The sequence below is a fragment of the Calonectris borealis genome, chromosome 3 (genome assembly GCF_964195595.1).
Source record: "Calonectris borealis chromosome 3, bCalBor7.hap1.2, whole genome shotgun sequence".
In the NCBI taxonomy this organism is placed as follows: Eukaryota; Metazoa; Chordata; class Aves; order Procellariiformes; family Procellariidae; genus Calonectris; species Calonectris borealis.
The window spans coordinates 118,300,577-118,313,706 of record NC_134314.1 but is presented as its reverse complement, the minus strand read 5'-3'; the positions used below and the strand labels follow the sequence as shown (position 1 = coordinate 118,313,706).

General features: G+C 44.3%; 1 protein-coding gene across 1 annotated transcript in view; it reads left to right on the top strand.

Annotated features, from left to right (window-relative positions):
• Window positions 1-12,861, top strand: part of SPRED2 (sprouty related EVH1 domain containing 2) — a 66,695-nt gene extending 53,834 nt beyond the window's left edge. The window contains exons 5-6 of the mRNA XM_075147642.1: window positions 8,771-8,920; window positions 9,338-12,861. Coding sequence (XP_075003743.1) covers window positions 8,771-8,920; window positions 9,338-9,988 — 801 coding nt within the window. The 3' untranslated portion in view covers window positions 9,989-12,861. The remainder of the gene's footprint in view (window positions 1-8,770; window positions 8,921-9,337) is intronic.
• The last annotated feature ends 269 nt before the right edge of the window (window positions 12,862-13,130 follow it).

Genomic DNA, 13,130 nt, shown 5'->3' with positions numbered 1-13,130 from the left:
GAAGACTTTAAAGAGGAGCTGGCACCCACCTCCCTTTCCAGACCCCCCCGTCTCTGCCCCCTGCTTCGCCTGGAGACCCTCCTGTGCCATCAGGGCACAAGCCTCTACCCTCAACTGGGGTCTGGGAGCTGATACGAAAACGATTTGGGGCTGGATTCCTGTGGTTCTCCACCCGAGCACGCGCACAGAGCAGGTGATGGGACCGGTGGGAGGGAGAAGCAGGGATCATCACCTCCCCAGAGCGGTACGGACCTCGGTGGCCGTCTCTCATGGCCCTAGCAGAGGACAGCTGTGGTAATGTGGCTAATATTACTTGTTAGAGGAGGGAAGCTTTGCTAATCTTCGCGGAGCTGTACGAACACAAATATTGGGCAGCTGATCATCCCGACAATGCTGTAGTCCGCACTGAGATGTCATTTCCAAGGCATAAACAGATTAACGGAGCCCTTTATGCAAAAAGGAAAAGCCTGCCTCTGTCCCTAGATGGTTTTAAGCAATTGGTTGGTTTAAACAGTTCCCAGGTTTAGGCAAAAAAGATCCCGCTGAAGCGATGTAGCTCATCTCAGCGTGGAGAAATCCAATCAGGCCACAGCAAGGAGGAGTTACAGGAATGAAGAAGGAAACTTAGGAGTCCTGGTAAGGAGAGGCTCCCCAGATCGGGGAGGACACGAGTGCCTCGTGGGTAGGCAGAGCCATCCCACTCTCACGGCTGTACCGTGGGATTGCTGTGCTGCCTGGGGAGCAGCCCCAGTAGCTGGGGCTTGCGGTTTGGGTTTTTTTCCCCTTACAACATTCTGGTTTTCCCTTATAAGTACTTGACTTTTCTTTCCATTGCAGTGGTGCTCTAGCCCAGTGGTGCAGTAAGAGCAAGGTGAGGGGTATCATATGGGAAGGAAATATTGTGTGGACCCGCTCACAGCCTCTGGTCCTGGGCTGAGTCCGAGCAAAATGGGGTGCTGTCTTACTTCAGTCCTCCTCTGACTTCTGCAGGCGTTTCTCTTTGTATCTGTTCAAATGCCTGCTTTTGCAGAGATGTATCTGACGCCTTGTATCACTGGCAAGTAGTGAAACAGGAAAATCTCATTGAGGTTTCCCCCTTACCACATCTGAGTGTTTGCCGTATCATTTAACTGTGTCTGATTCTCATATATTCTTTTTACTCCTCGAAGTGAGCCGTTAAGCCACATCTGTGGTCCATGCAGAACTGACCGATGATGCCAGAATTGAGTTTAGTATTAGCTTAATGGAAATGATCTTGTGCACCGAATCCTTGTAAATGTTCCTTAAGTTTTGCTGACTTAAGACAGCACAGCCACCAGCATCTTTCTGGCACTAAAAGCTATAACCACAAAGCTTAAAAATAAAAATAAAAAAGGTAGCAGTAAAACTAGCTAGCTTTCTGCACTTTATATTGGTATTTGTGTAAGTAGTGACTAGGAAACAGTCCAAACATTTGAGAAATTATAGTCCTGTTCTGGTTTTAGAAGAATCTGAATCCATGTGTATTGTAGTGGTTGTGTACAGCCAATTTGTCTTTGAACTGTACTGGAATATGATCTAACATGAAGGTTTTCCTTCAGACTCTCTGCTAGGGAATAGAACTAGATTCAGCTCCAGCGGTCCTCAGTGGATGAGAGTGTCAAAACATTTCAAAAATGTATGGAAGCGATTTTCTTCAATTTCTGTCTTGTCTTCAGTGATAGGAAACAAACAGAAATTTGACAAAAGCATTTTCTTCCATGGCTTTATCTTGCCATGACAAATTAAAAGCTTGCGCTCAGGAGACAGGAGTCTCAAATCTTAAAAGATTTTTCACACTAAACCTTTTTCTTAATACTTAGATAATCTAAGCCCATTTTGAAGAGGGCTGTCCTGAGTATACGGGGCACCCTTAGAGGTGGATGAAAAATGTCAACTGTTTCCTTTTCTAATTTTCTTGAATAGAGAGAAAAAGATGTTTTGAGACAAAAATTAGGATTTTTGCTGTTCCCCTCTCTGTGAAATTCAAAAGTGCTATATCTCTTTAGGCTTTAAAAAAAAAATAAGCTGGAGGGGAAAGGAGGGACTTGTTCTGGCAAGATTAAGCTGAGGGAGTTCTGCGAGACTATATTTTATCTTAGTCTCTTTGGAAAAGTGGAAGTTTCTTTGCCATGCGTCCGAAATAACTCTCGGACTTCCTCTTTGTGAAGTTCATAAACAGCGGAGGCTCTGCAGATAAACTTCAGATTGGCGCTTAGCTCAGTGTTGCTCGCTTGCTGTACCATTCCGCCGGCTTTATCATTTTTCCTTTCCATATTGATAGCACAGCTGTGTTTTCCCTTGTTCCAGCAAATGAAAAGGGCCAAGTAAAGAAGAGCTGGCTTGTGCCGGGGCTCCCAAGGGATCGCACCTGGGCAGAGCGCGCAAACAAAGGGCTCCGGCTGCCTGCGGGGAGCTCATCGCCTGGGTCTCAGCCGGAGGTGGTTGGGCTACGGCCGGGAGGGGAGGATGCAGCTTGCCGGCTGTCGTTTTTCCAGGCACATCCTCAAGCTGTGAATTGGGGAGGGAGCTGGGTTTCTTGTCCTGGGGACAGCGATGTCTTTCATAGAATCATTAAGGTTGGAAAAGACCTCTAAGATCATCGAGTCCAACCATCAACCCACCACCACCATGCCCACTACACCATGTCCCTAAGGGCCTCATCTACAGGTCTTTTAAATACTTCCAGGGATGGTGACTCCACCACTTCCCTGGGCAGCCTGTTCCAAGGCCTGACCACTCTTGCAGTAAAGAAATTTCTCCTAATGTCCAATCTAAACCTCCCTTGGCGCAACTTGAGGCCATTTCCTCTTGTCCTATCGCTTGTTACTTGGGAGAAGAGACCAACCCCCACCTCGCTACAACCTCCTTTCAGGTAGTTGTAGAGCGCGATGAGGTTTCCCCTCAGCCTCCTCTTCTCCAGACTAAACAGCCCCAGTTCCCTCAGCCGCTCCTCATCAGACTTGTGCTCCAGGCCCTTCACCAGCTTCGTTGCCCTCCTCTGGACACGCTCCAGCACCTCCATGTCCTTCTTGTAGTGAGGGGCCCAAAACTGAACACAGGATTCGAGGTGCGGCCTCACCAGTGCCGAGTACAGGGGCACGATCACCTCCCTGCTCCTGCTGGCCACACTATTTCTGATACAGGCCAGGATGCCGTTGGCCTTCTTGGCCACCTGAGCACACTGCCGGCTCATGTTCAGCCGGCTGTCAGCCAGCACCCCCAGGTCCTTTTCCTCTGAAGTGAACACAGGAGCTGCTGCGAGGAGGTTTGGCTGTTGCAGAAGGCTGCCTTGGTAAAGACGAGACCTTGAGGCCCCACCAAGTTTTGCATTTCCATGCCGCGTGTCGACAGTGCCCCTCAGATACAGGTGATGGAGTGAGCGGGCTTGCAGGGCAGTGGGAGGTGAGCAAAGCAGAAAGTGGCAATAGAGAGCAGGTCGGCTTGTAGAGGGCTTGTGCTTTGCAAAGGTCAGGCTGACACGGGTTTTCGATTCCTTTAGGACCATTGCTTGTGAAACTGCTCGTTCAACATTCATGATACTTCTATTCCCCCTTGTCCCCTCCACCTCATGTAACCATTAAAACCCTAGAGGGAAAAAAAACCCTTCTTGTCTTGCTTGACCCACAATTATTTTTGACAGCAAACTTGCGAATGCTTTAGCTGGCTGAGAGCACTTCTGGAAGTTACGAGTGACAGAGCTCCACAATTTCCCTTTGGCAGCCCATTTCTGACAGGCTGTCGCGGATTGTATTGCTTCATAATTTTGCGATGAATCTTTCTTCTTTTTCATAGTCACCCTTGGGTGTTGCATCACACGGAGTGAACCTAGTCTGTAAAGCCATTAGAGGCAAGGTGATCCGTCCAGTTCAGGAGCAGGAGAAGGCTTCTTTTTCTCAATGGTTTTTATGATAGATGCTTATCTCAGAATATTACTTAGGCACCTGATTAGCCGGCCGTTCTTGTGTAACAAATCCATTTCAATGAGAAGTAAACTGCAGTAAATGATTAACATAATCTTCTTTACTAATGACTAGGGTTTTTTAATTTAATGAGTCACTTCTGAAAGTCTGAGGGGGAAACAAGGACACTTTTTTTTTTTTAAAAATGATCACAATGCAGTCAATTGCATGTAGAAGCCCGGTGTTGTTTCTCAAAGCAGCCATATCAAACATGCGGTACGTGTGCTCGCTCAGATACGTACAGCTCACTTGGAAAAGGAAATGTGTTGCACGGGTTTTATAAAATTATTATTATGGTCATGATTAACGATTTTGTTATCCGAGCAGTGAAACCACAAGACTTCGCCACCGCCATAGCAATCGCAAAGCTCTAGTACGTGCGGCGCGGATTTCTCTAATTGAGCATTTGAGAGCGTGTTGAAACAGAGTTTTTTACTGGACTCCCTGTTCCAACAACTTTAGATTTGGGTTCATTTCTCTCATGTGGCTACTGGGCATGTTTTCAATAGTTTCCCCTCAAAAACAAATACTGGAGCTGGATTGGTTTCAAGAGGCTTTAGAGGAAGACAGTGTTTCTCTGACAGACCAGTGGCTCGATGGTTTGGGACATGTTTTTCCATCGGTGAAATAGCCTGGCTCTGGAGACCATGTCCTTTCTAGATGTATTCCTGTAGGCGAGTGTGTTGTATTTGGGTGACCTGCAACAAACCTCTCATGTCTCCCCCCTCCACCATCCTCCCTAAAATTTTCACTGCTGTGCTGGTGGTAGAAAATTCCAGCCAAGACCCAGTTTTGTCGTGGGGGGCAGAAGTTGTTCCCTGCTTCCATCACTGACAAAGTCTTGCCATCATTTGTTCTTCACTTGGCTGAAGATGAGAGTGCCTTTTCTGTGAGAACATGCCTGGTTTTCGCCAGTCACCAAGTCCAGGTTCAGTCCTAGTGAAGCAGTACTGAGAGAACAGTACACCTTTGAAGGCCTGAGCATCATCATGCCTTTGATCCTCGGTCGCTTATTTTCTTCTGAGTGTTCCCGTATGGCTTCTTGAACCACGTTTTAACTATGGGCTCTGTTAGAAGTACCTCCGTCTGTTTGAACCTTATCTGAGCCTGTTCCGGTGAATGCCTCATGATCTTCTCTTCTGAAGGATGCCAGAAGAATAATCTCTTCCTACTCACGTTCCCATGGGACTCACGATTCAGTAGGCTTCTCTTCCCATCTTCATGGTCCCTTCCATCATCTCTTTTCCAGACTGTAGAGGCCCAGACTATTTAGTTAGCTGTTGTTGAGAAGCTGTCCCGTGTCCTCGATTGTCCTGACCATGGCTCTGTGAGCTTACCGTGGTGGAAATACCCTTATTGACACAGGGTGGAGGGGGGGCCGGAACCGCAGGCAGACTGGGGAAGGACAGCAGATACATGCACTGCCTTGATAATAATCTTTGTTGCTGCTGCTTTTTTTTTTTAATCTGTTGCTGAGCCACCAAGCTGACACTGTCACAGGGCTGTCTTTTAACCCCAAGACCTCTTTCCTGAGCAGCAATAGCTGGCTCAGAGTGCATCATCGTCCGTGGCAGATGAAGGTGTTTCTGTCACTTTGCACTTTAGGGGTAATTTTCCACACCCCCCCAATCATCCAGTGTCTCAACATGATGAGATTCTTAAGCAAGTTTTCAGGGTCAGCTTTCATTTTTACTCCCTTGAATAACTTAAGTTTCATCAGAAAACTGTGTCATCTTGTTGTTCACCTCTCTCTTTAGATCATTGAATATGCTCACTAGCACAGGTGAGAAGCCTGTGGGGTTCATTGGTGACCTTCGGCATCTTCAAACCATTCGTTCCTATGTGTCGAGAACCTTCTCTCTTCTCCTACAGAAGTTTTGAAGCTTCAATGGGGGACCTTGTTGGAAAATAACAGTGCTTATCCCAGCCGATGGTCAGCAAGGTAACCCTGCAGTCACTGCGTTTGTCAACCAGTTGCCTTTAGCGTCACCAACCAGTAGGCAGCGTGAACTTTTTTATGGACGAGTGAGCAGAGACCTAGACTCGGATAGCTTGCTTTCTCCCTTTCTGGGCGCTCAGAGTAAGTGTTTCTGTTGGCAAACTGCCCCTCTAATCTGAGGACATTGAACGTGGAAATGCAGCGATTTTTAATAAGGTGAAAGCGGAGGCCAGAGCCGCAGCCTCTGCGGTATGCTGCAAACAGGTTTTGTAGCCATGTCAACACATGTGGAGGAGAGGCTCGGTTGCCCTGCCGGATCTGAAGGAGAATAAGGTGTGGAGGAAAGCAAAGGTAGATAAGAATCGGGCAAGATAAAAATCACGACAGCCTCTTTTCCAATTGCCTATTGCAGAAATATTGCCTTCCCCGAGAGGCAGCAAATAGCACGCTGCTTGGAGGGCTGGTTATAGCTCCCAGCTGCCCCGCTGAGATTATCTAGCAGTTATATCCAGTTCGGGATTTTTATTTTCATCTAGGAGGGTGAGGGGATTACAGGCCAGTATGTGCAACCTCCTCCAGTTGGGTAATTTTCCCAGGCTTCGTTATTTTGACCGTGAGCACCCACGATGTTTTTGGAGCATATTCACCGAAAGGCTTGACCCAGCAGGGCTCGGCCGCGGTTCCGGTGAAGGTGAAGGGTCCTGCTGGCTGGCACGGCACCGTGTTAAGGAAGGGCCTGCCTCCTTTTTGGTTCATACCAGTCAAAGTTTAACTTTGAGAGCGTGCTGCAGGCTGAGGCTGCCCGGACTATGGGGTGTGTGCCTTTCTGTTGTTGTTCTGAGAAGCTTAAATTACAGCTCAGCATCTGGGTCTGCACAGCATACGGCACTGCAAAAAGGTACTCGTATGAGGCGGCTGTTGTAACTAAATCCTAACTCAGATTTTCCAAATAGGTTGGAAGCTCAGTGTTATTATGAAGTACTTGCTTGTAGAAGCTGCTCATTTTCTTTTGAAATGTCCCCAAAATGTGCTAGATGTTGTAGGACCTAAAGTTACAGGCACAAGAATTAGCTTTGAAGGGTTTAAACCTCAGGTTTGAAGTGCCTTTGACTAAGAAGTTATGAAGACTGGGCTGATGAAACCACTTTTTGAAAAGAGCCTGAATATCAGTGCAGTTACATTTTAGAGGTGTTGTTAACTATGTTAAGAGTTGTTCTATTTCTAGGTACTTGTTTAAAAAAAAAAACAAACCAACAAAACAAACACATGCATTAAAAGTCTGTTCCTAATGGGTGGGTCAGCCATTCAAAACTCATCCTGCTTGTGGTACCTCTCAGATAACCCAGCCTGGCTTTACATCACACTGCAAACAGAGCTGTATATTTGCTTTCAACAAAGTAAGTTGGGAGTTCAGTGCTTTTAAATACTATCCTGGTTAAAGAGGATCAACGTCTATTTTGTGTTGTAATGCTTTAAGGTGTGCTAACCTTTGGACAGAGTCTTGCAGAGCGTTGTTTTCAGAATAAACAAATATCCACAATGAACGCTCTTGTATTCTTGGAGTAAGAGACGTGTCTGGTACGATTCATTGGAAAAGAGTGTTTAGAGAGTGCATTCTTGACAAGGAGAGAAGGTTTTTCAGGTAAAACCAGTCTTCTCCCACTACCGATACAACTTTTCTCCGCTCTTGAGGTCCTGTCTCTAGCTAACTGTTGTGGCAAATGGAAACCTTTCCCTTGGACTCGTTGTAGCTGCAGCACAGGTTGTTAGTTGGAGGGGGATGGAGATTTTTTTTAGGTCAAAGCACCAATATTTTAGGCACGTGCAATGTTATGGCTTTTCTGGTCGTTGTGCATGGAGACTCTTTTTCCTGCTCCTGATCTGTTAGTGCATTTAGCAGCTGTCCTCTGATATTCATGGTAATATGAAAAAGCCCAACCAATCTATGAAAAGAATTAATGGGCAAAATCCTGAATGTCTAGATATTGTACGGAAACTATTTTAACCAAGGAAGGGCTATGGAGAGAGGGTGGCTAAGACTGGTACCCCACTGTGTATTTCTCCAGGAGGAGAAAGATATATATTAAGAAGCTGCGGGTATTGGCAACAGCATGTTATTGCGTGATATTTCACCCTTTCATGATCGTTGTTGTGTAATGATGTAACTAATTAACCTAAAGAAAGTGCTCACCGTGAGCCAGGAATGTATAAAAACACAAGTAACATTCATTGCACATTAGAGATTAGTGAAAAAACAAGAAAAAAAAGCCTGAAGTTTTTAAAGAAAAGCTGATTATTCAAGTAGCCTGTGATGAACTGGAATTTGGTGAGTGTTTGAAGGAGAACGTGTAAAGGAGTTTTTGGCTTAATGGGACGCTTGCAGGTTAACAAAATTGCCAGTATTTTTGTAGCCTGGGTAACCAGTGGGGTACAGCCTGGGCACACAGATGCTCTGTCCAAGTCTGCCCGCAGGACTTACACGATTGCATCATTTGACGGAGTTTAACTTTGCTCTTCAGAGGTAGCTTCTAGCGTGGACGCTCATCATCCCGCAATGCCCAGTATAACAAATAACATGCCAAGCGAATACGAGTGGTGTTGGTGAATATGTCACGGGTAGGCTATGGCATGTTATTTTTCCATGTGTGTGGCGACAGCTTTTATGGCCTGGCAACAGATCTGCCTCTTTCAAGTATTTTATGTGAAACTTTATGAAGCTGCCTGCTGTCAGGTGTTGCCAATATTGCAGGTGTGCGCGGAGTCAGTGAGTGGCAAAACATCTCTTTTAATACCGCGTGCAGTAACAGCTGAATGTATGACGATTTTTTTCCCTCCTTTTCATTTAAAACAGAATGCTACAGATAGCTCCTCTAACTCCTCTCAAAAAAGGGAACAGCCTGCGCGAACTCTGGCTTCTCCTGCATCCTGCGAACATCGAAGAATTTGCACTCGTGGACACCTTCACGACCATTATAGCTCTGACCACTACCATCTAGAACAAGTAAGGTTTCTTCCCAGTGTTGCCACCTAAAGGGCTGTGTCTGCCATAGCTAAGACTGGTGTTTGGTTTTCCCCCCACATCCCTGAAGGACCCCCCTTCCTTTCTCCCCCTTTCCTTCTCAGTTAGCTTTAATGGCTTCCAGTTATTCTTAAAAAAAAAAAGGGGGGGTTTACACTGTGATTTAATATGTTACGTTGTACCACGTGCACACAGACCGTTGAAGGTCTGTGACAGTTGTACTCATTCCTGAGCCAAAGGCTGAAACTCTGCGATGGGTCACGGTGAAGGGCGAACAAAGAAGGAAAGACAAAATTGTCACGTATCGGCTTTTCACTAAGCAAGGAGACAGTGATTGCTGATAGCAAAGTGAGCTTATTTATCTTTTCTCCCTCTTCATCTCCATCCCTACTTCCACAGTCAGTACCGCGATCCTACCGGCACGTCAACTTTCCAGACGATGATGAGGAGATAGTGCGTATCAATCCTCGGGAAAAGATTTGGATGACTGGATACGAGGACTATCGCCATGCCCCAGCACGAGGAAAGAACTTTGATCCTGATGACATGGACTCCTACGTACGTTTTGCCAAAAGCGAGGCCTCAAAACACGAATACACTTATCCTTACGTAGACAACTCGGACTTTGACCTGGGTGAAGATATCAAGGGTGCTGTGATAAAGACTCAACCTGTCAAATTCAAGCCCAGGCGGAAGGAAGATGGTGAGAGGTCGCGGTGCGTGTACTGCAGGGACATGTTCAACCACGAGGAGAACAAACGGGGTCAATGCCAGGATGCTCCAGACCGCGTCAAGACTTGCATCCATCGAGTGAGCTGTATGTGGTGCGCAGACACTATGCTCTATCACTGTATGTCCGATCCAGAAGGAGACTATACAGATCCTTGCTCGTGCGACACCAGTGATGAAATGTTTTGCCTCCGGTGGATGGCCCTTATCGCCTTGTCTTTCATTGCTCCATGTATGTGCTGTTACTTGCCGCTTCGGGCTTGTTACCACTGTGGGGTCATGTGCAGGTGCTGTGGTGGAAAACACAAAGCTGCTGGATGACTACAGATGCATTCAAAGTGTTACGTTTTTCCTGTAGTTCAAGGAACACGTTGGTTTTGGAGCATTGAGATCACTCATTTTGATGCAGCCACTGTGCCCAACAGCATCCAGAAACCACCAGTTCGGATCACTTTACATTCGGTCGTCTGGGGCTCACACTGCATTGATTTGCTCATCAAGTGTTCTAACTAACTAACCTACAGCATAGACTTTTGTATTATTAATCTGTAATCAAAACAGACTGTCTTGTACATGTTTATATTATTTTTTTTTTTTCAGTTAAAATGAGTTTGAGAAAAGAACTGCTTTAAATGGTGGTGGATTGTAGAACATCTCCAGGTTGTGTCCGTCTTGCCTCCGCTTGTGTGGTACCATCAGCGTGTTAGCAAGCTTTGGCATTTCTAGAAACGGGGTGGCGTAGTGAATGAAATCTCACTTGGAAGATATTTTAACTTGCCGTCAAGTTATTGTGTGTGTATAGAAGGTGTGCTAGTAACAAACTTGTACCACAACACAGTATTTCTGTCACTGGTTTTCTTTGGGTTTTTTGTTCTGTTTTCCAAAGCCAAAATAGCCATCTAAGCTGCAGTTTCTCTTCTAGAGTCCATCGTCATTTCCTTCAGCAAACATCGTAAATTATTTCTCTGTTCGTAAAGCTCCGGGAACAGAAAGCAAGGCTCAGTTACCATAGTCACATAACCATTGAGAATCTGGTAGTTCTCCTTACCTGTAATCATTTCAGACCACTACTTGAAAGGGAAACTTACAATTTTAGGGTTTTCTTTTTTCCCTAAATAACATTGGAAAAATAAAACTGTGTTTTCAGAGTTCTGCCCAAAAGAAAGGGAACTTCTTCGTTAGCCAGCCATGTAATGATCTGTGAATAAAACACTAAGGTTCCAGATGAGGAAAATTGTTGTTATGCAAAGAATTACTAACAATGCAATGTCAAAAGCACTATTATGGCAATTCTGGGGAAATGCTGCATTAAGTGGTGGATTATATGGAAAATCGTATTTGTTTGTTTGTGTTCTGTATAATACATGAGCATGAGAACATACGCATCCACGGTAGAAACTACATTTAGCAATCTAAACAGGTATTTAAAATCAAAAGCCAGGATGTTAACCACCACTTCCATTTCCTGACCTGCGGTCCCAATCCTCCAGATGCTTACACGTGTCCCGACGTATTGCGCGTGCAACCGGCGTTCCTGTGAGTCTGTGTGTAGGATTAAGCATGTGAGTCTTTGCAGGAGCCAGACCGAAGCGTCTCCCTGGCTTTCCCCTCCCCAGTTCACCACCCAGATTTATCAAGTGGATGCATAAGGTGCATACAGCAGGATAAGATTACTTTAATTTTTTTAATTTTTTTTTTTTAAATGTCATGTTGTCTTGTGTACAAGGCTTGTAATTAGCTTGGGAAAAGAGTATTTTTCTAATATATTACAAGGAATAGCCAAATAATTTTTATTAAAAAAAAAAAAAAAAAAGATTTAGCGCAGTGAGCTCTAACTAGCATAGTACAATCTGAATACTTTGAGGCAGCTAGGGATTGGCTTGTCAAAGCTGGCACTGCTGTTCCTGCCATAATTTCTTTCTGCAGTAAATTGCCAGTGGGCGCATGTCCTTTCCCTCCCTCTATTGCACATTGACATCAGTCTTAAAAGAGAGGAATTTTTTTTTTTTTTTTTTTTTAAATTAATTTGCCAAATAAATGTAAAAGGAACGCTTGCCATTCTTTCTTGGTGGAATGTCCCAACGGTTCCTCTAAGAGTTAATCACAGCTTTTTAGTCAACCATGAATTAAGTATGCAATGTGCTTATACACTATAGAGTTTGGTAGGCTTAATTCGTAGCAGTTGCTGGGGATTTTTTCGGTTGGGGAAAAAAAAAAAATGAATGATAGTGGAAAAGGGATGGAGTGTTACACTCTGGGTGATGTGTCTGGGTTTGCTGAATGAAATATAAATATTTTGTGCCTAATAGCAGTTGACAAATCTCTCAATGGTGTCTAGTAAACATCAAGCCAGCCTCAAAAAAAAAAAAAAATTAATGGAACAACCTTTTCCTTTTATTTCTGTTCTGAAAGTTGTTTCATGTAAACAAACATCTGTAAGATCTTCTCTCTATAAAGCACAACACTACAAAAAGATCTTACAGCTTTTTGTCCGGTCTTGAAGTGCCCCTATTTATTTAAGTAAAGTAGACATACTCCAAGCCTTTCTGTATGTCTGGAAATAAAAGGTTTTTTTTTAAAAAAAAAAAAATCCCTCTTTTTTTTTTTTTTAAATTTTTTTTTTCTTCCCCTCTTCTTCCTCCCTCTTCTCTTGGGTTTTTGTAATACTTGTAGATTTTGCTGCGTGTGTTATTTGGTTTGTGAAGGCAATGGTGTAAGGGCACAATGATAGAAATGGGTGTTTTTTTGTAAATATTTCTCCTTAATTTCCACACTGCTGCTGAACAGTGTGTAGCGTTCTCCCAGTCAGCTTTGCAATACTGACATCAATCATTTGAGAGAAATTATTCAGATTTTATTTTTGTATCTGTGGTAACAAAACATTAACCAAATTTTTTTTCTGTTGTGGAAAGTTTTTTTTTTTGTTGTTTTTTTTCCAAGCTATTGCTCACGTTAACAAATTAAAGTGCCTGAAGCCTCATCATTATTGTATCTATATACTAAAAGTTAAAACCCTGTTGTATTGATTTTTATAAGCCTTTTTACCTCTGTGTAAAAAAAAAAAATATATATACAAGTGTATGATGTACATTTTAGTTCTTAACTTCTTTTTTTATTGTTTCTAATATGTATGATCAGTGTAGCTATTGCTTTAAAATGTACCATGTAAATATAAATACATCATATCAAAATGACACCGTTTATTGTTATTCGGATGGCTGGAAAATGAGGGGTGCCGGGAAACGCAGGGCCATCGCCGGAGTCGCTTCCCCGAGACCTCGGGGTTTCTGAGGAAAAAAATGGATTTATTCTGTGTTTTTCAGTGGCAAATGCTGCTGGCCTCGGGCACGGGCCATACTCGCCCAAACGCAGAGGGGAGCGTGGGGGCAGGTGGTTTTTTCAAGTGTTTTTTAGGTGGTTTTCAGGTGTTTCGCACGTTTTGGGGGAGGACGCCCACGGGGCG